General features: G+C 45.2%; 1 protein-coding gene across 6 annotated transcripts in view; it reads right to left on the bottom strand.

Annotated features, from left to right (window-relative positions):
- Window positions 1-5,885: 5,885 nt before the first annotated feature.
- Window positions 5,886-22,406, bottom strand: part of LOC124049128 (electrogenic sodium bicarbonate cotransporter 4-like) — a 54,280-nt gene continuing 37,759 nt past the window's right edge. For 4 of the 6 annotated variants that reach the window (XM_046370485.1, XM_046370484.1, XM_046370489.1 and 1 more), the window contains 13 exons: window positions 20,626-20,759; window positions 18,667-18,847; window positions 18,379-18,469; window positions 17,149-17,180; window positions 16,721-16,912; window positions 16,037-16,150; window positions 14,011-14,172; window positions 13,620-13,798; window positions 8,593-8,665; window positions 8,435-8,503; window positions 8,188-8,361; window positions 7,802-7,975; window positions 5,886-6,786 (listed from right to left, as the gene is read on the bottom strand). In XM_046370485.1, the coding sequence (XP_046226441.1) occupies window positions 6,664-6,786; window positions 7,802-7,975; window positions 8,188-8,361; window positions 8,435-8,503; window positions 8,593-8,665; window positions 13,620-13,798; window positions 14,011-14,172; window positions 16,037-16,150; window positions 16,721-16,912; window positions 17,149-17,180; window positions 18,379-18,469; window positions 18,667-18,847; window positions 20,626-20,759 (1,698 nt within the window). In that variant the 3' untranslated portion in view covers window positions 5,886-6,663. Of the gene's footprint in view, window positions 6,787-7,652; window positions 7,666-7,801; window positions 7,976-8,187; window positions 8,362-8,434; window positions 8,504-8,592; window positions 8,666-13,619; window positions 13,799-14,010; window positions 14,173-16,036; window positions 16,151-16,720; window positions 16,913-17,148; window positions 17,181-18,378; window positions 18,470-18,666; window positions 18,848-20,625; window positions 20,760-22,406 lie in introns of all 6 variants that reach the window. The other 2 variants (XM_046370487.1, XM_046370486.1) reach the window with 2 other exon arrangements.

Consider the following 22,406-nt stretch of genomic DNA (forward strand, 5'->3'; position numbering starts at 1 on the left):
CTGGCTTCCTGTCAAGGCAAGGGCTGATTTCAAGGTTTTACTGCTAACCTACAAAGCATTACATGGGCTTGCTCCTACCTATCTTTCTGATTTGGTCCTGCCGTACGTACCTACACGTACGCTAATTGTCCCTAGTCTAAGCAAACAGCTGGAGGCAGAACTTTCTCCTATAGAGTTCCATTTATATGGAATGGTCTGCCTACCCATGTGAGAGATGCAAACTCGGGCTCAACCTTTAAGTCTTTACTGAAGACTTATCTCTTCAGTGGGTCATATGATTGAGTGTAGTCTGGCCCAGGAGTTTGAAGGTGAACTGAAAGGCTCTGGAGCAACGAACCGCCCTTGCTGTCTCTGCCTGGCCGGTTCCCCTCTTTCCACTGGGATTCTCTGCCTCTAACCCTATTACAGGGGCTGAGTCACTGGCTTACTGGTGCTCTTTCATGCCGTCCCTAGGAGGGGTGCATCACTTGAGTGGATTGAGTCACTGATGTGATCTTCATGTCTGGGTTGGCGCCCCCCCTTGGGTTGTGCCGTGGCGGAGATCTTTGTGGGCTATACTTGGCCTTCTCTCAGGATGGTAAATTGGTGGTTGAAGATATCCCTCTAGTGGTGTGGGGGCTGTGCTTTGGCAAAGTGGGTGAGGTTATATCCTTCCTGTTTGGCCCTGTCCGGGGATATCATCGGATGGGGCCACAGTGTCTCCTGACCCCTCCTGACTCAGCCTCCTGTATTTATGCTGCAGTAGTTTATGGGTCGGGGGGCTAGGGTCAGTTTGTTATATCTGGAGTTCTTCTCCTGTCTTATCCGGTGTCCTGTGTGAATTTAAGTATGCTCTCTCTTTCTTTCTTTCTTTCTTTCTTTCTTTCTTTCTTTCTTTCTCTCTCTCTCTCTCTCTCTCTCGAGGACCTGAGCCCTAGGACCATGCCTCAGGACTATCTGGCATGATGACTCCTTGCTGTCCCCAGTCCACCTGGCCGTGCTGCTGCTCCAGTTTCAACTGTTCTGCCTGCGGCTATGGAATCCTGACCTGTTCACCGGATGTGCTACCTGTCCTAGACCTGCTGTTTTAAACTCTAGAGACAGCAGGAGTGGTAGAGATACTTTTAATGATCGGCTATGAAAAGCCAACTGACATTTACCCCTGAGGTGCTAACTTGCTTCACCCTCGACAACAACTGTGATTATTATTATTTGACCATGCTGGTCATTTATGAACATTTGAACATCTTGGCCATGTTCTGTTATAATCTCCACCCGGCACAGCCAGAAGAGGACTGGCCACCCCTCATAGCCTGGTTCCTCTCTAGGTTTCTTCCTAGGTTTTGGCCTTCCTAGCCACTGTGCTTCTACACCTGCATTGCTTGCTGTTTGGGGTTTTAGGCTGGGTTTCTGTACAGCACTTTGAGATATCAGCTGATGTACAAAGGGCTATATAAATAAATTGGATTTGATTTGATTTGTATTTCTTGGGGTTAGAAGCTGTTCAAGAGCCTGTTGGTGTCAGACTTCTCTTGTCATGCGGCAGCTAACAAAATAGTCTATGGCTTGAGAGGTTGGGATGTTTGACGATTTTCCAGGCCTTCTTTTTACACTGTCTGATATAGAGGTCTTGGATGGCAGGGAGCTCAGCCCCAGTGATGTACTGGGCTGTCCATACAACCATCTGTAATGCTATCGAGGGTGGTGCTATTGGCAAACCAAGCAGTGATGCAGCCAATCAATATGCTCTCAATGGTAGAACCTTTTCATGATTTAAGGACCCATGCCAAAGCACTGTCGCGCCTTCTTCACGACTGAGCATGTGTTTGGACCATTTTAGGTCTTTAGTTATTTGGACACCGAGGAACTTGAAGCTGTCTATCTGCTCCACTGCCACCCCGTCAATGTGGATGGGGGCGTGGTCGCCCTCCCCAATTCTTGTCGTCCACGATCACCTCCTTGGTCTTGCTGACATTGAGGGAGAGGTTGTTGCTCCGGCACCTCACTGCCAGGTCACTGACCTCCTCCCTGTAGGCTGACTCATCATCGCCGGTGATCAGGCCTACCCCTGTCTTGTTGACAGCGAACTTGATAATGCTGTTTTTTTGTTGTTGTTGTTTTTTTCACCTTTATTTAACCAGGTAGACTAGTTGAGAACAGGTTCTCATTTGCAACTGCGACCTGGCCAAGATAAAGCATAGCAGTGTGAACAGACAACACAGAGTTACACATGGAGTAAACAATTAACAAGTCAATAACACAGAGAAAAAAGGGGAGTCTATATACAATGTGTGCAAAAGGCATGAGGAGGTAGGCGAATAATTACAATATTGCAGATTAACACTGGAGTGATAAATGATCAGATGATCATGTACAGGTGTGCAAAAGAGCAGAAAAGTAAATAAATAAAAACTGTGGGGATGAGGTAGGTGAAAATGGGTGTGCCAATAGATTACCAATAGATTATTATTATGTACAGCTGCAGCGATCGGTTAGCTGCTCAGCTAGCTGATGTTTGAAGTTGGTGAGGGAGATAAAAGTCTCCAACTTCAGCGATTTTTGCAATTCGTTCCAGTCACAGGCAGCAGAGTACTGGAACGAAAGGGAGCCGAATGAGGTGTTGGCTTTAGGGATGATCAATGAGATACACCTGCTGGAGCGCGTGCTACGGATGGGTGTTGCCATCGTGACCAGTGAGCTGAGGTAAGGCGGAGCTTTGCCTAGCATGGCCTTGTAGATGACCTGGAGCCAGTGGGTCTGGCGACGAATATGTAGCGAGGGCCAGCCGACTAGAGCATACAGGTCGCAGTGGTGGGTAGTATAAGGTGCTTTAGTGACAAAACGGATGGCACTGTGATAAACTGCATCCAGTTTGCTGAGTAGAGTGTTGGAAGCAATTTTGTAGATGACGTCGTCGAAGTCGAGGATCGGTAGGATAGTCAGTTTTACTAGGGTAAGCTTGGCAGCGTGAGTGAAGGAGGCTTTGTTGCGGAATAGAAAGCCGATTCTTGATTTGATTTTTTGATTGGAGATGTTTGATATGGGTCTGGAAGGAGAGTTTGCAGTCTAGCCAGACACCTAGGTACTTATAGGTGTCCACATATTCAAGGTCGGAACCATCCAGTGTGGTGATGCTAGTCGGGCATGCGGGTGCAGGCAGCGATCGGTTGAAAAGCATGCATTTGGTTTTACTAGCGTTTAAGAGCAGTTGGAGGCCACGGAAGGAGTGTTGTATGGCATTGAAGCTCGATTGGAGGTTAGATAGCACAGTGTCCAATGACGGGCCGAAAGTGTATACAATGGTGTCGTCTGCGTAGAGGTGGATCAGGGAATCGCCCGCAGCAAGAGCAACATCATTGATATATACAGAGAAAAGAGTCGGCCCGAGAATTGAACCCTGTGGCACCCCCATAGAGACTGCCAGAGGACCGGACAACATACCCTCCGATTTGACACACTGAACTCTGTCTGCAAAGTAATTGGTGAACCAGGCAAGGCAGTCATCCGAAAAACCGAGGCTACTGAGTCTGCCGATAAGAATATGGTGATTGACAGAGTCGAAAGCCTTGGCAAGGTCGATGAAGACGGCTGCACAGTACTGTCTTTTATCGATGGCAGTTATGATGTCGTTTAGTACCTTGAGTGTGGCTGAGGTGCACCCGTGACCGGCTCGGAAACCAGATTGCATAGCGGAGAAGGTATTGGTGTCTTTTGTGGCCACACAGTCGTGGGTGAACAGGAAGTACAGGAGGGGACTAAGCACACAACCCTGTGGGGCCCCAGTGTTAAGGGACAGCCTGGTGGAGGGGATGTTTCCTACCCCCACTACCTGGGGTCACCACCTGGGGTCGGCCTGTCAGGAAGTCCAGGAATCAACTTTTTAAAGAATTTGTATGATCTTTTCTTGTATGCCAGTTAAAAGGTTGTTATTTTTTCATGAAAAATATGTTAGGTTGTTTACATGTTAAAGGATAAATGCTCCAGGATAAAAGATTTCACACAAACTTTAGACTACAAGGTTTTTTAATACTATTTTATTAACATGCATTTGTATATCTTTACAATCCAATGTAAGTACACTCTGATATTAGTATCTCACTTCATCCAACAGTCATTTATACACATAAATTCATAAAGGTGAATGCACTGAAAACAAAATACCTAATAAATGCAATAAACAATACATCAGTCATTTTTAAACCATTATTATCACAATGCTCACGTTTCTATATTTCTATATTTTTTTCTTCATTTTTTATAATTGTACAGATACATTTGCGATCAAGTAATTAATATAGTTTTAGTTGTTTCTTTTTTGTTGATGTACTAAATTGTTGTAATGGGCAGGGGCACTGAATATATAAAAGTTATACTTTGTCTGTCTTCTTATAATAACTGATAGTTACCTCGGGTTAAAAGGCAATTCTTAGTCATATAAACTGGAGAGAACCTGTAGTCTTGTATAGTTTTGAGGATTTCGCAACTGGTTATATGTGTCTGTGTGTCTATGCTGTCAACCTACAGCAAGGTTTCACTGCCTACATCATAGGGATGAGAGTGTGGGTTTTTGTATTGGTACTGGTCTCGTTGAGTCTTAGAGGTCAGGTAGCGGTCATTCAGAGGGCAGGGGTTAATGCTGGGGTAAAGGTCATGACCCAGTGGGTAGAGGTCAGACTCCTTGTATTCAGACTCCACCTGGATGTCAAACTGGGAAACAGGAGGGTGTGATGATGATCCGGGTGTAAGGCTCACCTGGGAGTGGGCAGGTGAGGGGGGGGGCAGATCTTCAGGTGCAGAGTAATTCTGAGGGAGGAACAGTCAGGTGGAACAGCCCAGGTTACACACACACATGCACTGTCACGAGCACAGGCAATCAGTCTCGTGAGCACAAACAAACATAGTTTCACACTTCTCAACCATACTCCCTGAACTACAATGCAGACAAGAATGTGTTAACTGACACGAGCAAGAGCACACATTACTACAAAGGGGAAAACAGACACACATGCACGAACACGTGCGTGCACACAGACACACACACACAGAGCGGGAGAAGAACGTTATGGGGTAGTTAGAAAGATTTGGAGGAGGATGTGAGTTTGAACGGTGACAAAAAGTAAACAGATTGGGTTGGGGGCGAGGTGAGGTGAAGGGGGTGAGGTGAGAGGAAGGGGGTGAGGTGAGGTGAAACGGGGTGAGGTAAGATGAAGGGGGGTGAGGTAAGATGAAGGGGGTGAGGTGAGGTGAAACGGGGGTGAGGTGAGGGGGTGAGGTGAGGTGAAGGGGGTGAGGTGAGGTGAAGGGGGTGAGGTGAGGTGAAGGGGGTGAGGTGAGGTGAAACGGGGTGAGGTGAGATGAAGGGGGGTGAGGTGAGGTGAAACCGGGATGAGGTGAGGTGAAACGGGGTGAGGTGAGCTGAAGTGAGGTAATGTGAAGGGGTTGAGGTGAGACAGACTAGACTTACTGTACTGCAGCAGGTTCATGACCTATATGTACCGGTAATCAAATACCTATTTCTGTATTTCTCAGACAAACATTGATTGTCCCAGACAAACACATAGGTCCAGAATTCACTTGTCTTGAGAGAGCAGTGGCTGACAAAACCAGCTGGGACTGACAAGGGGGAGGATGACAGTCCCATTGTAGATCAGAGAAGTCTTATAATTCCAAAATATAAAATATGTAAATGATCAGGTCTGAATTGTGTCTCCAATGAACTCCTGACAACCACCACCCCTCAGATGTCAGACTAACATTGTATTATAATATTGTATTACTGCCTACCGAGTGGCACAGTGGCCCAGCATCGTCCGGGTTTGGCCGGGGGGGGGTTATTTGGTTCATTGCGCTCTAGCGACTCTTGTGGCGGGCCGGGCGCCTGCAGGCTGACCTCGGCTGTCTGTTGAACGGTGTTTCCTCCGTGCAGCTGGCTTCCGGGTTAAACGGGCGGGTGTTTAGAAGCGCGGTTTGGCGGGTCATGTTTCGGAGAACGCATGACTCGACCTTCGCCTCGAAAACATTACACACACAACATCCAGTGGTTTGAGTAGGTGCTGGAGCTCAGAGAATATTTTGAACGAAGAGAAGATCACACACTGCGATTTATGCTCCAACAGCTTTGGACAGTAGACTTAAGGTTCAGAATGGCATGTGATCCATGTGTCTGGGTATGTCTACCAGACACTACAGTGATTTATACAATGTTTACGAGTAAAGGTGATGCATAACACACTTATAATACAATAACTACTATCCAACTGAATCTAATAGACATATGTTTACATGTTAAATATCACATCATATCTACAGTTTATGGAATATTTGTATATATTTATATGAAATTAAATGTGTATAAAGTGTTTGGGTGCTAAAGAATGCTAATTGAATGGAACTTTGCTAAATGGTTCCTAGCATGTGTCGGTAATTGTACAGAAGGAAAAGGAGGATAACAAGTCAGTTGTACAACTGAATGCCATCAAGTGAAATGTGTGTGTGTGTGTGTGTGTGTGTGTGTGTGTGTGTGTGTGTGTGTGTGTGTGTGTGTGTGTGTGTGTGTGTGTGTGTGTGTGTGTGTGTGTGTGTGTGTGTGTGTGTGTGTGTGTGTGTGTGTGTGTGTGTGTGTGTGTGTGTGTGTGTGTGTGTGTGTGTGTGTGTGTAGTTGTGGTCCTGCTGGCCATGTACTCCTCAGTCGGTGTGTGTGATGGCAGGTTGTATCAGGTCACTGTAGGGGACGTGCAGTTTGAGCACACAGTACCTGCGGTCCAGCTCAATGTTATCAGGATTCACACTAGAGTAAACGTTCTTCTCCTGTACACACAGACACGTACACAAGCAAACACACACACACATATGCATACATACACGCACGCACATGCGCACACACACACACAGAGATAGGAGGGGTTGAATGGCAGAGTGAAGAATCAGGTGAGGTAGGAGAGAAGGAAGACAAAAAAAATAATAAAACCATCAGTGTCTCACAACATCATAACATAAATCTAGCTGCTCCATCTGTCGCACAACAATGACATCACAGTAATACAAACAACAGTTGTCACTCCTTTGGTCAATCTCAAAAGAGAGGTTTACTCCCAGCCAGAGACGGGGGCCTGAGTGGGTGGGGTTACAGAGGGGTCAGGGTCTTTAGGCAGGTCTATGGTGTCCATGAGTATCTTCACTGGAGGAGGGAGGGGAGTCTTGGGCTGAGTGACAGAGGGGGGAACCAATCAGCGTGCAGGAGGAACCATCAGGGGAGTGGCTCAACAGAGGCGTGAGCGATGATGCCCCAAATATACGTGGACATGAACGCACACGCTCACACAATCTGCATGCTTAAATCGAAGCAAAACGTCACAACCATTGAATCAAAGTTTATTCATTATATGCACAGGATACAGTGTAAACAGTAAATGGTGCAATTAAATGCTTAAATAATACACAGAGAGGATTGAACCATGCAGGTGAAAGTTGGAAGGAGAAAGACATCAAGACAGACAGACGTTCAGACAGACAGACGCCCAGACAGACAGACATCGAGATGTCCAGACAGACAGACAGACAGACAGACGGACGTCCAGACAGACAGACGTCCAGACAGACAGACGTCAAGACAGACAGACAGACAGACGTCGAGACAGACTATGAGACAGACAGTAGTAAGTGTTATACAGTGCCTTTTCAGCAACACTGTGGGACAGAGAAAGGAGAAACATATTAGTCAGAGATAACACACTCAACACAACAGATGGAGCCAGTCCTACACACCACAACACACTGTCAGCCTGATACTGTGTGTGTGTTTCTGCTAGTCCTCGTCTCTTACCTCCTCGTCGCTCTCCGTCTCTGCTGCTGCTTTGGTCTTTTTGTTGTCTTTCTTTTTCTTCCCCCCTTTCTCCTTCTTCTTGTCTTTCTCCGGCAGGATGTCGTCCAGCCAGGCCAGGTCATGTTGAGAGAACATCAGGTCCATCATCTTACGCACCACCATCAGACCCAGGATCTACAGACAGAGGTTATCCCCATCAATCGATGCAACACACACACACACACACACACACACACACACACACACACACACACACACACACACACACACACACACACACACACACACACACACACACACACACACACACACACACACACACACACACACACACACACACACACACACACACACACACACACACACACACACACACACACACACACCATGACAGGGAAGATGATGGCAGCGACAGTAGACTTGAGGATCCAGAGGACAGCCAGACAGATGATCTGGACCAGGGTGAACAGGTGAACCCTCCTCAGAGGAACATGACGCAGGAAGGAGAAGTCTGGCTGGTGCTTGGCTGGCATCAGGTACAGCTTTATACGTTCCCAGAACTAGGAATGAAAGAGGAGGAGGGTGAGTAAGCACATATACAAACACACACACACACACACATGTGAAATGTACCTGTATTCCAGCAAGTGAGGCCACTCCCATGTAAAGGAAGACACCGTAGAGAACAGGCATGGGGATGTACTGGGGGAATACAATATACCGGTTAACACAATCCTCCACAACACCACCCACTGCATGTGACGGTTAGGCCCATTCTCTCACTGACTCACCTGCAGGACAGGAGCTAGGAAGATGGAGACTCCATTTAGGACAAACACCAGAATACCCGTCAACCTCTGTTCCCTGTACCACACAGACATTTAGATTTGACATTTTAGTCATTTAGCAGATGCTTTTATCCAGAACGACTTACAGTTAGTGCATTCATCTTAAGATACACTATATATACAAAGTATGTGGATACCCCTTCAAATTAGTGGATTCAGCTATTTCAGCCACACCTGTTGCTGACAGGTATATACAATTGAGCATACAGCCATGCAATCTCCATAGACAAACACTGACCGTTTTAACCACTCCTATATAAATGGTAGATTATCAGACACGCATCAAGGTCTAATATCATTATTACTGAAACAGGACCCAAAGATCCAGTCCATTTAAAAAAATTGGAGACCTCTTACACTTCACGGTTGTGATGCAAAAATCGTAGCAAAATGCCTGGTTTTCATAGCTGATTTTGAAAAGGCTTTTGATAAAGTACGACTGGAGTTTATATATAAATGCTTAGAATATTTCAATTTTGGGGAATCTCTTGTAAAATGGGTTAGGGTTATGTATAGTAACCCTAGGTGTAAAATAGTAAATAATGGCTACATCTCAGAAAGTTTTAAACTATCTAGAGGAGTAAAACAAGGTTGTCCACTATCGGCATATCTATTTATTATTGCCATCGAAATGTTAGCCGTTAAGATTTGATCAAACAATAATATTAAGGGATTAGAAATCCGTGGCCTAAAAACTAAGGTGTCATTGTACGCTGATGATTCATGTTTTCTTTTAAAACCACATTTGGAGTCTCTCCACGGCCTCTTAGAGGATCTAGATAATTTTGCTATCCTCTCTGGATTAAAACCAAATGATGATAAATGTTACCATATTACGTATTGGATCACTAAAAAATGCACATTTTACATTACCATGTAGTTGACCAATGAAATGGTCTGATGGAGATGTGGACATACTCGGTATACAAATCCCAAAAGAAAGAAATGATCTCACTGCAATACATTTTTATAGAAAGTTAACAAAATAGATAAGATCTTGCTACCATGGAAAGGAAAATACCTGTCTATTTGTGGAAAAATCACCCTGATTAACTCCTTAGTTATATCACAGCTGACCTATTTGCTTATGGTTTTGCCTACATCTCGTGACCTGCTTTTTAAATTATATGAACAAAAAATATTTAATTTGATTTGGAACGGCAAACCAGATAAAATTAAAAGGGCCTATTTATATAACGAATATGAATTCGGTGGGCAGAAATGGTTAAATATTAAAGCATTTGACCTCTCACTAAAGGCATCAGTCATACAAAAGTTATACTTAAATCCAAACTGGTTCTCTAGTCAATTGGTATGAATGTCTCATCCTATATTCAGGAAGGGCCTTTCCCCCTTTATTCAGATTACACCTGCTCACTTTCGGTTCTTTGAAAAGGAAATAATCTCTAAAATATCTTTATTTTTTAAACAAGCCTTAGAAAGTTGGTTGCAATTTTAGTTTAATCCACCTGAAAGGACGGAACAAATACTACAGCAAATATTGTGGTTAAATTCAAATATACTAATTGATTAAAAAAACTGTATTTATCAACAACAAAAAAATGTAAAAAGGTACATTTTAGTGAATGATATCATAAATAGGACTGGTGGAGTTATGTCACACATGCAGACTAACACAGACATATGGAAATGTCTGCTCTACCCAAAATTACAACCAATTAATTGCGGCATTACCACAAAAATGGAAGAGGCAAGTAGACGGGGAAAAGTAAGGAACTTGTATGTCAGCTCCTGTATTAAAGAACATAAATGGTTAAAGAAAAGTGTGATAAATAAAAACATATACCAATTTAATTTAAGGACCAAGAAACTGACAGCTGTGCCATATAAGTTGCAAAATAGTTGGGAAGAGATTTTCGATGTTCCCATTCCAAGGCACATGGTTTATGAATTGATACGCAAAACAACGCCGGATTCAAAACTTTTTCAATATAAATTACTATACAAAATTCTTGCAACTAATAGAATGTTATATATATGGGGGATACAATCTTCCCAGCTCAGCAGATTCTGCTGTGAGGAGGCAGAGTCATTAGATCATTTATTTTGGTATTGTCCATATGTAGCTCGTTTTTGGTCACAGATCAAGGAATGGCTGAAGAATTGCAACATTTGCCTGGAACTAACACCACAGATAGCAATACTGGGTGATTTGAAAAGCCATAGTCTATCAATCAATAATGTAATAATTATTTTAGCAAAAATGTTTATTTTTAATTTACAATCTGTAGAAGCTATGAGAATAGGAGGGTTCAAATATTTTGTGAAGCATCACAGCACAGATGAAAAATATATGGCAAGTAGAAATCCGAAATGGATGATGTTGAGAGACAGATGGGAGGGGTTGAATGGAGCTGAAGGGTGGGACTAATAACAAGATAAACAATGTAAAGCATACGGGATCTGTAAAATATATATAGGTTCAGAACTTTTGTGAAATAGCATAGTTACAAATAGAAATCAAACTGGATGGACATCAGAAATAGAGGAAGGGACTAAGAACAAACAAGAGAGAACTATTGTAAAGTGGACTGTGTCTGTAGAATGTGTGTAAGATGTATGGATTGAAGGTAGAAGCAAAAGTGTTTACTTCAATTGGGGGATCGGCGGTAGGGTTTGCGGGGAATAATAATAAAGGTATATTCTTTAAAAAGTATGTATGTCTATATAGGTATGTGTATGTATATATGTGTATATATATGCATGCGTGTATGGATATATATATTTACCAAAAAAATATGGGGGATTGGAAATTATGCAGACAATTACATTGGAAGCAACATTCTTTCCGCAAAATATGGAAAAATTTTGAAGTGGAAATGCCTAGGAGCAACAACGCCTCAACTGCTAAGTTCTTCCATTTATTATCTTGTCTTGTCCCTGTGCTTCCCATTCTATTCGTTTCCCTGCTGGTCTTATTAGGTTCTTTCCCTCTTTCTATCCCTCTCTCTCCCCCTCCCTCTCTCACTCTCTCGCTCTCTCTTCTCTCTATCGTTCCGTTCCTGCTCCCAGCTGTTCCTATTCCCCTAATCAATCATTTAGTCTTCCCACACCTGTTCCCGATCCTTTCCCCTGATTAGAGTCCCTATTTCTTCCTTTGTGTTCCGTTCCTGTCCTGTCGGTTCCTTGTCTAGAATTCACCGTGCTGTGTTTGTGTATCGCCCTGTCGTGTCGTGTTTTCCTCAGATGCTGCGTGGTGAGCAGGTGTCTGAGTCTGTCTGGTTCAAGTGCCTTCCCGAGGCAACCTGCTGTTCACCTGCTGTTCAAGATCGAGTCTCCAGTTTGTCCTCGTGATTTCGAGTGAAAGTTGTGTTTTTTGTTTGTATTTACTTTACTGGATTAAAGACTCTGTTTTCGCCAAGTCGCTTTTGGGTCCTCTTTCACCTGCATGACAGGTAGGCCACACAAGGTCACAGAACGGGATCACCGAGTGCTGAAGCGTGTAGTGCGTAAAACTCATCTGTCCTCGGTTGAAACACTCACTACCGAGTTCCAAACTGCCTCTGGAAGCAACATCAACAAAATAACTGTTCATCAGAAGCTTCATGAAATGGGTTTCCATGGCCGAGGAGCCGCACACAAGTCAATGATCACCATGCGCAATACCAAGCATTGGCTGGAGTGGTGTAAAGCTTGCCACCATTGGACTCTGGAGCAGTGGAAACTGTGTCACTATGCATTGGGGGAGGTGGCGTTCTCCTGGGATTTGCCAATCCCAGATTTTCAGGTCAGACTGCCAGATGGTAAAGCGTGATTCATCACTCCAGAGAACGCACTACTCCAGAGTCCAATGTTGGCAGGCTTCACACCACTCCAGGCGACGCTTGGCATTGTGAAAGGATGATAGGTCCTATGGAAGTTTAGTTTTCCTCCATTTTTGCTCCGCTGCCCGCAGCCCTCTTCTGTAAGCTCAGAGCAGGACAGGAGGGCCAAGCCGGCCGGGAGGAAAGAGGACAATACGAGTCATAGGATGCTGTAAGGGAGGAGAGTAGGGTCGACGAGGCAGAATCAGGAGACAGGAGGGAGAAGGATTTAGCAGAAGGGACAGATAATAGGATAGAAGAGAAAAGAGTAGTGTGAGAGAGAAAGCAAAGATTGCGATGGCGCACGACCATCTGGGCAGTGGTGGGAAAAGTATCCAATTGTGATACTTGAGTAAAAGTAAATATCGTTGATAAAATATACTAAGTATCCAAAGTAAAAGTATAAGTCATTCCAAATTCCCTTTTATTAAGCAAACCAGATGACATAATTTTATTGTTTATTAAATGTATGAATAGTCAGGGGCACACCCCAACACTAAAACCTATTTTACAAATGAAGTATTTGTGTTTAGTGAGTCCGCCAGATCAGATGCAGTAGGGATGACCAGGGAGTACTTTTGCCTGTCAGGGAAAATGTATGGAGTAAAAAGTACATTATTTTCTTTAAGAATGTATTGGAGTAAAAGTTGTAAAAAAATAAAAAATAGTAAAGTACAGATACCCCCCAAAACGACGTAACTAGTACTTTAAAGTATTTTTACTTCAGTACTTTACACCACTGCAGACCAGCAATATTCTGATTAATTGGGAGTCTACCTCATCTGCATCTGGGTAGAGTCTGAGTGGCTAGGGTTGGAGGAGAGGAAAAGGAAACAAAGTAGTGATCAGAGACCTGGAGGGGGATGGCAGTGAGGTTAGTAGGCAAACAGTCTGACTTATGAGTGGGAAAGGACTGGGAAAGAGTGAGGTAAAAAGAGGTAAGGAACGGGAAAGAAAGAGTTGGAAGGTTGAAGTCGCCAAGTACAAAGCACGGTGAGCCATCGTCAGGAAATTAGCTTATCAAGGTGTCAGGCTCATTGAGGAACTCTAAGGGCACCTGGTGAGCAATACATGACAACAATGTTAAGCTCCCCCACACGCACGCACTCACTCACACCCCTAACCCCTCCCCCAACCTCTCCTTACCTGACTCCCAGGAACTGGGGCTGCTCTCCTGGGGCGCTGGACTCACTCTCCATCTTCAGAGAGTCGATGTGGGCGATGGAGATGACAGTGGCAGCCACGTACCAGGGCAGGCCCAGGAAGGAACACACTGCCATCAGAATACCCACCCAGAACAGGTCCAGATGGTACCCACAACCTTTCTGTTGGAGGGGGAGAGAAAAGGTGGGGTGAGGTAACGTTCAAGAGTTTTTATCTGCAGTTTGTGTTCTGTTTTGCTGTTGTGTTTATGGGTATAGAATGGTTGTGTTTAGATTGACATTATGTTCATTTTTTTTTAAAGAAGACTTATAACGAGTAAGTAAGTAAGTATGTTTCTGTGTTCTGTTGTGTTATAATTGCGGTCGTACTGTACCTTGAGTTTGTTCTCTTTGCGGTTGACGATGACAGCGCTGATCTGTTGGTCCATGAAGATGAGGATGGTGACCAGGAGAGCAGGAACGGCGCTGGCCACGTACACCCACCACGGGTTCTTACCAAACGGCATCACCAACCAGCCACGGTCTGGACGCGTCGGCTGCACAACACGCACACACGCACACACACACACACACATATTTATTTAACCTTTATTCAGGCAGGCAGCTAGAGCGGAGCGGCGACACTACAAGGAATTGGCTCGAGGTAACGTGCACGAGTGGCAGCCCCAGAATTTGTTTTGGAGGGGGCACACGGGGAGTGTCAGGTAGGAGACCTGAGCCAACTACCCGTGCTTACCGTGGCCGGGCAGGCACCGTGTTATGCGGTGAAGACACAGTGTCCCCAGTGCGCACGCATAGCCCGGTGTGCTACATCGCAGCTCCTCGAATCGGCCGGGCTATAGTGGGCATCGAGCCAGGAGGGATGATGCTGGCTCAGCGCATCTGGTCTCCAGTGCGTCTCCCTGGCCCGGGTTATACGGCACCAGCCCTAGCGGGAGACTCCGGTGCCGCCAGAGTCTCCCGCCTGTCCGGCGCCTCTAGTATCTCAATCCTGTTTGGGACCCGCGGTAAGGGTCCCCAGTTCGGAGTCTGCGGCGAGGGTCGCCACTCCAGAGGCGCCACCTAAGTGGGCCAAGACTAAGGTGGAGTGGGGTCTACGTCCCGCACCAGAGCCACCACCGCGGTGAAATGCCCACCCAGACCCTCCCCTATAGGTTCAGGTTTTGCGGCTGGAGTCTGCACCTTTGGGTGGGGGTATTGTCACGTCCTGACCTTAGTTCCTTTTTTATGTCTCTGTTTTGGTTTGGTCAGGGCGTGAGTTGGGGTGGGCATTCTATGTTTTTCATTCTTGCTTTTGTTCTGTGTGTTGTATTTCTATGTGTTTGGCCTGGTATGGTTCCCAATCAGAGGCAGCTAGCTGTCAATCGTTGTCTCTGATTGAGAACCATACTTAGGTAGCCTGTTCCCACCTGTGTTTGTGGGTGGTTGTTTTCTGTTTTTGTATTCTGTACCAGACAGAACTGTTTCGGTTTTGTTCATTCTCTTTTGTTGTTTTTTCATTCAGTGTTCAATTCATAAATAAAGATGAACACGTACCACGCTGCACCTTGGTCCTCACCTTCTTCAACCCACGACAGCCGTTGCACTCAACTATGTGGCTGCGCATGACTTCAGCACCGTTTGTTGACACGACGGTGGTAGAACTGATCACTGACAACGATGAGGCAGCCTATAGGGACAACAACCTCTCCCTCAATGTCAGCATGACAAAGGAGCTGATCGTGGACTACAGGAAACGGAGGGCCAAGCACGCCCCCATCCAGATCGATGGGGCTGTAGTAGAGCAGGTCGAGAGCTTCAAGATCCTCGGTGTCCACATCACTAAGGAATTAAAATGGGCCACACACACCCACACAGTTGTGAAGAGGCCATGGCAGCGCCTCTTCCTCCTCAGGAGGCTGAAAATATTTGTCACGGGCCACCAGGTCCTCACAAATTTGTACAGCTGCATCACTGGGGCTGAGCTCCCTGCCATCTTATTTTGACTTATTATTGTTATTAGCTATGTATTCCTCGTGCCGCTATTCATATTTAACATTTATTTATATTTATATTTAACAAAATGTATCTTTATCTTTAATTATTGGAAAAGGACCAGTAAGTAAGCATTTTACTGCCAGTCTACACCTGTTGTTTACGAAGCATGTGCCAATTAAAATGGAATTTGATTTGAGTCACAATGAGACACTGTTGTCCTCTTCCATTAAGCCCTGTGTGGTGCTAAAAACATGCACATCAACCATGCAGTTTACACAGTCAAATCAAAACTACATGAGTCACTAAATCTGACAAAAAGATACATGCAACTCACAGACATACACCTACAAACAGAGATTGAATTACAGAATGCATGCATCTGTGAATCACACACACACATATTGGGTTAATGGTTAGAAATACCTTAAACTCTGTGGGTACGATTAGTTTGGGTGTGTCCAGCCCTACAAGCATATCCAGACCCACAAATGTCATGATTGACATGAAGATTGAGAAATCACTGATCAGCTTCCTCAGCTAGGCCCGCCCACACACACAGACAGACAAGAAACAAAAAGGGAAACAGACAGACAAACAGAGGGGTGGTAGAGATGGAGAGACAAAGGTACAAAACAAATACACAACCAGGAGAGAGAGATGAAATAAAACAGAGAATAAAGTGTCAGTATGTTAATGTTAATTCAGTGGGCACATGCAGTTTGGGTGTCTCCAGCCCTAACAGGTAGTCTATCCCACAGAATACCAGGATTGAGATGATGATCGAGAAATCACCAATCAGGGAGCGGCACTGGAGCACAGACAGGAAGAGGAGGGGCATGGACAGGAAGGACAGGAGGGGGGGATACGGGAGAGGGGGAGTTGGCAGCCAAGAAAAGGGAAGGAGTTCAGTTTAAGCTTCCGACCCATTACACAAAAAACATAAAGGTCCCCCTGTGTCTTCTGTCCACGTGTCCTCTGCCCCCTGTGTCCCTGTTTCCACAAGTCCCATGTCTCCTATGTACCCCTGTGTCCTCTGTCCCGTATGTCCCCCATGCCCTCTGTCCCCTGCATCCCATGTCTCATGTTCTATGGCCCTCTGTGTCTCACCATGGTGGGGAAGTACCGGCTGGTCTTGAACTTCTTGAGTGAGACGGTCATGGAGTAGGTCCCGAAGAACAGGATGAAGGACATGAGGGCCAGGTCAGGGACGTACTTACAGGTGTTTCCCAACAGGGCGCCGCCATACTTCACACACTCCTTCTTACTCAGCTGACTCCAGTCCAGACCTGTTATGTTATACTACAGAGGGAGGTGGGGTGGGGGTGGAGAGAATAGAGAGATAGAGAGAAAGAGTAGAATAACAAGGGAAGAGAGAATACAGAGTAGTGCGGACATGGAAGCGGACAGACAGCACAGGGCTGCTAGTGTAGAGACCTGCCACTAAGTCCTGTGACTATGGTAAGTCCTACTATGTTAAGTCTATTTGGACCACATGCAGACTGTCCCTGTAGATTGTTAGTTCCCAAGCCACTTACCAAATCAGTCATGTTATCGTCCGCTAGTGGAACTGAAACATTCAAACCCATTGCAGGGGCTGTTAGAGAAAGAGAGACAGGGATAGAGAGACGTCAGGTGCCCCAGCTAGATTACATGATGCCAGTTTCATGGTAACAAGACAGGTTTGTAGCATGCTGTAGCTGTCGAGGTATACTCACTCAGATAGCAGCCAGCGAGAGATAGATAGAGCGGCAGAAACAGAGAGAGAGAAAACAGAGAGAGAGAGAGACATAGAGAGAGAAAACAGAGAGAGAGAGAGACACAGAGGCAGAAACAGAGAGAGAGACAGGCAGAGAGAGAGAGAGACATAGAGAGAGAAAACAGAGAGAGAGAGAGACATAGAGAGAGAGAGAGAGACATAGAGAGAGACACAGAGGCAGAGACAGAGAGAGAGACAGGCAGAGAGAGAGAAAACAGAGAGAGAGAGAGACATAGAGAGAGAGACACAGAGGCAGAAACAGAGAGAGAGAGACAGAGAGAGTGAGAGACATAGAGAGAGAGAGACCGAGGCAGAAACAGAGAGAAAGAGAGAGAGAGAGACAGAGAGGCAGAAACAGACAGCACACACATCAGTTACAGTAGTTAGGAAAGAGAACACAAACAGTAGTTTATACACTTACCAAATTATAGGGCTGTCAAGGATGTGCACTCCTTAAACTGTCCTGCAGATGGCAATAGTGCACTTCATGTGTGAGGTCTAGTAAAGCTCCCAAAAGAGAATGACGAGGGAGAGGAGGATCAGTAGAAGGAGGAGGGTGAGGAAGAAGAGTATAAGGAGGTGGGAGAGGGAGAGGAGGAGAAGGAGGAGAGAGAGGAGGAGAGAGAGGAGGAGAAGGAGGAGAGAGGGGAGGAGGGAGAGGAAGAGCAGTAGAATGAGGAGGGAGAGGAGGAGGGAGAGGAAGAGCAGTAGAAGGATGAGGGAGAGGAGGAAGAGTATAAGGGAAGAGGAGGAGAAGGAGGAGGGAGAGGAGGAAGAGTATAAGGGAAGAGGAGGGAGAGGGAGAGGGAGAGGAAGAGCAGTAGAAGGATGAGGGAGAAGAGGAAGAGTAGGACGGGGGAGGAGGAGAAGGAGAGGGAGAGGAGGAGAAGGAGGAGAGAGGAGGAGGAAGAGGAAGTACAGTAGAAGGAGGAGGGAGAATAAAAAGGGGAGAAGGAGGAGGGAGAGAGTGTGGAGGATAAGGAGGAGGGAGAGGAGGAGAAAGGCTCACCCTGGTCTGGTGCGATACATTCACACTTGTATGAGGTAACGTAGTCAGGCTTGAAGCCACGGTTGATAGGGTAGTACTTGAAGGATCCCACCTGTAGTTACACGTTACATAGACAGTTAAGACATTGTGTGTGTGTGTGTGTGTGTGTGTGTGTGTGTGTGTGTGTGTGTGTGTGTGTGTGTGTGTGTGTGTGTGTGTGTGTGTGTGTGTGTGTGTGTGTGTGTGTGTGTGTGTGTGTGTGTGTGTGTGTGTGTGTGTGTGTGTGTGTGTGTGTGTGTGTAACCCCACCATCTTCTTAATGGCATCAGAGATGAAGATGAAGGAGATGAGGCTGGAGAAGCCCTCCTCGGTGAAGCGCGTGATGTATTTGATGATGTAACTGGCGTCCGTGGCGACCAGGATCAGACACTGCAGACAGGAGTGGAGACCAATCCACAGACGCAGCTCCATATAATCTATAGTGTTAGACCTGGGACACAGATACACACTAACCAGTCAGTATCAGAAGAAAGGAACTAAGTTAAAGAACCTTAAAGGTCCTCAATCATGTCATCATTGCCCTTGATTCTACGCAATAGTGTGCTGCTATTTTTATTGACTTGGTCAAAGCTTTTGATATGGTAGACAATTCTATTCTTGTGGGCCGGCTAAGGAGTATTGGTGTCTCTGAGGGGTCTTTGGGCTGGTTTGTTAACTTAACTACCTCTCTCAAAGAGTGCAGTGTATAAAGTCAGACAGTCTGCTGTCTCAGCTACTGCATGTCACCAAGGGAGTACCCCAAGGTTCGATCCTAGGCCCCATGCTTCTCAATTTACATCAACAAAATAGCTCAGGCAGCAGGAAGCTCTCTCATCCATTTATATGCAGATGATACAGTCTTATACTCAGCTGGCCCCTCCCCAGATTTTGTGTTAAATGCTCTACAACAAAGCTTTCTTAGTGTCCAAAAAGCTTTCTCTGCCCTTAACCCTGTTTAGAACATCTCCAAAACAAAGGTCATGTGGTTTGGTAAGAAGAATGCCCCTCCTCCCACAGCTGTCATTACTACCTCTGAGGGTTTAGAGCTTGAGGTAGTCACCTCATACAAGGTGACTACTTGGGAGTATGGCTAGACGATACACTGTCCTTCTCTCAGCACATATCAACGTTGCAGGCTAAAGTTAAATCTAGACTTGGTTTCCTCTATCGTAATCACTCCTCTTTCATCTCAGCTGCCAAACTAACCCTGATTCAGATGACCATCCTACCCATGCTAGATTACAGAGACATAATTTATAGAAGGTGCTCTCGAGTGGCTAGATGTTCTTTATCATTCGGCCATCAGTTTTGCCACCCATGCTCCTTATAGGACACATCACTGCACTCTATACTCCTCTGTAAACTGATCCATCTCTGTATACCTGTCGCAAGACCCACTGGTTGATGCTTATTTATAAAACCCGTCTGAGATATCTACTGCAGCCCTCATCCTCCACATACAACACCCATTCTGCCAGTCACATTCTGTTAAAGGTTCCCAAAGCACACACATTCCTGGGTCGCTCCTCTTTTCAGGAAGCTGCAGCCAGCGACTGGAACGAGCTGCAACAAACACTCAAACTGGGCAGTTTTATCTCAGTCTTCATTCAAAGACTCAATCATGGAAACTCTTACTGACAGTTGTGGCTGCTTTGTGGGATGTATTGTTGTCTCTACCTTCTTGCCCTTTGTGCTGTTGACTGCGCCCAATAATGTTTGCACCATGTTTTGTGCTGCTACCATGTTGTGTTGCTACCATGTTGTTGTTATCTTGTATTGCTACCATGCTGTGTTGTCATGTGTTGCTGCCTTGCTATGTTGTTGTCTTAGGTCTCTCTTTATAATAGTGTTGTGTTGTCTCTGTTGTTGTGATGTGTGGTTTGTCCTATATGTATACTGTATTTATTTTTTATCCCAGCCCCCGTCCCCGGAGGAGGACCTTTGCCTTTGGTAGGCTGTCATTGTAAATAAGAATTTGTTCTTAACTGACTTTCCTAGTTAATAAAGGGTAAATTAAAATAAAATAATTAAATAAAAGTGCATGAAACAAGTATCTGACAGATACTGTGTGTGTGTGTGTGTGTGTGTGTGTGTGTGTGTGTGTGTGTGTGTGTGTGTGTGTGTGTGTGTGTGTGTGTGTGTGTGTGTGTGTGTGTGTGTGTGTGTGTGTGTGTGTGTGTGTGTGTGTGTGTGTGTGTGTGTGTGTGTGTGTGTGTGCGCATGGCTCACTTGCAGAACTCGTAGAGCAGTTTCTCAAAGATGAGGATGGGTCCAGTAGAACTGAGGATGATGAGAGGTTGACCTCCTAACAGACAGAACACTGTACCTGCTAACGCTGTACCTAGGAAACTCTCCATCACACCCTGGCACAGAGAGCAAGAGTGGGGGGGGGGGTTGTGGGAGAAAGGGGGAAGGGGAGAGAGAGAGTAGGAGATAAGACAAGTGTGTGTGTGTGTGTGTGTGTGTGTGTGTGTGTGTGTGTGTGTGTGTGTGTGTGTGTGTGTGTGTGTGTGTGTGTGTGTGTGTGTGTGTGTGTGTGTGTGTGTGTGTGTGTGTGTGTGTGTGTGTGTGTGTGTGTGTGTGTGTGTGTACAGTGGGGCAAAAACTACATACTCACACACACAAACACCTATATATACTCACACACACACACACATACAGTGGGGCAAAAAAGTATTTAGTCAGCCTCCAATTGTGCAAGTCCTCCCACTTAAAAATGTGAGAGAGGCCTGTAATTTTCATCATAGGTACACTTCAACTATGGCAGACAAAATGAGAAAAAAAATCCAGAAAATCACATTGTAGGATTTTCTATTAATTTATTTGCAAATTATGGTGGAAAATAAGTATTCGGTCACCTACAAACAAGCAAGATTTCTGGCTCTCACAGACCTGTAACTTCTTCTTTAAGAGGCTCCTCTGTCCTCCACTTGTTACCTGTATCAATGGCACCTGTTTGAACTTGTTATCAGTATAAAAGACACCTGTCCACAACCTCAAAAAGTCACACTCCAAACTCCACTATGACCAAGACCAAAGGGCTGTCAAAGGACACCAGAAACAAAATTGTAGACCTGTACCAGGCTGGGAAGACTAAATCTGCAATAGGTAAGCAGCTTGGTTTGAATAAATCAACTGTGGGAGGAATTATTAGGAAATGGAAGACATACAAGAACACTGATGATCTCCCTCGATCTGGGGCTCCACGCAAGATCTCACCCCGTGGGGTCAAAATGATCACAAGAACGATGAGCAAAAATCCCAGAACCACACAGGGGGTCCTATTGAATGACCTGCAGAGAGCTGGGACCAAATCAAATCAAATCAAATTTTATTTGTCACATACACATGGTTAGCAGATGTTAATGCGAGTGTAGCGAAATGCTTGTGCTTCTAGTTCCGACAATGCAGTGATAACCAACAAGTAATCTAACTAACAATTCCAAAACTACTGTCTTATACACAGTGTAAGGGGATAAAGAATATGTACATAAGGATATATGAATGAGTGATGGTACAGAGCAGCATACAGTAGATGGTATCGAGTACAGTATATACATATGAGATGAGTATGTAGACAAAGTAAACAAAGTGGCATAGTTAAAGTGGCTAGTGATACATGTATTACCTAAGGATGCAGTCGATGATGTAGAGTACAGTATATACGTATGCATATGAGATGAATAATGTAGGGTAAGTAACATTATATAAGGTAGCATTGTTTAAAGTGGCTAGTGATATATATATACATCATTTCCCATCAATTCCCATTATTAAAGTGGCTGGAGTTGGGTCAGTGTCAATGACAGTGTGTTGGCAGCAGCCACTCAATATTAGTGGTGGCTGTTTAACAGTCTGATGGCCTTGAGATAGAAGCTGTTTTTCAGTCTCTCAGTCCCAGCTTTGATGCACCTGTACTGACCTCGCCTTCTGGATGATAGTGGGGTGAACAGGCAGTGGTTCGGGTGGTTGATGTCCTTGATGATCTTTATGGCCTTCCTGTAACATCG

Source organism: Oncorhynchus gorbuscha, linkage group LG11 (assembly GCF_021184085.1).
Source record: "Oncorhynchus gorbuscha isolate QuinsamMale2020 ecotype Even-year linkage group LG11, OgorEven_v1.0, whole genome shotgun sequence".
Taxonomy (NCBI): Eukaryota; Metazoa; Chordata; class Actinopteri; order Salmoniformes; family Salmonidae; genus Oncorhynchus; species Oncorhynchus gorbuscha.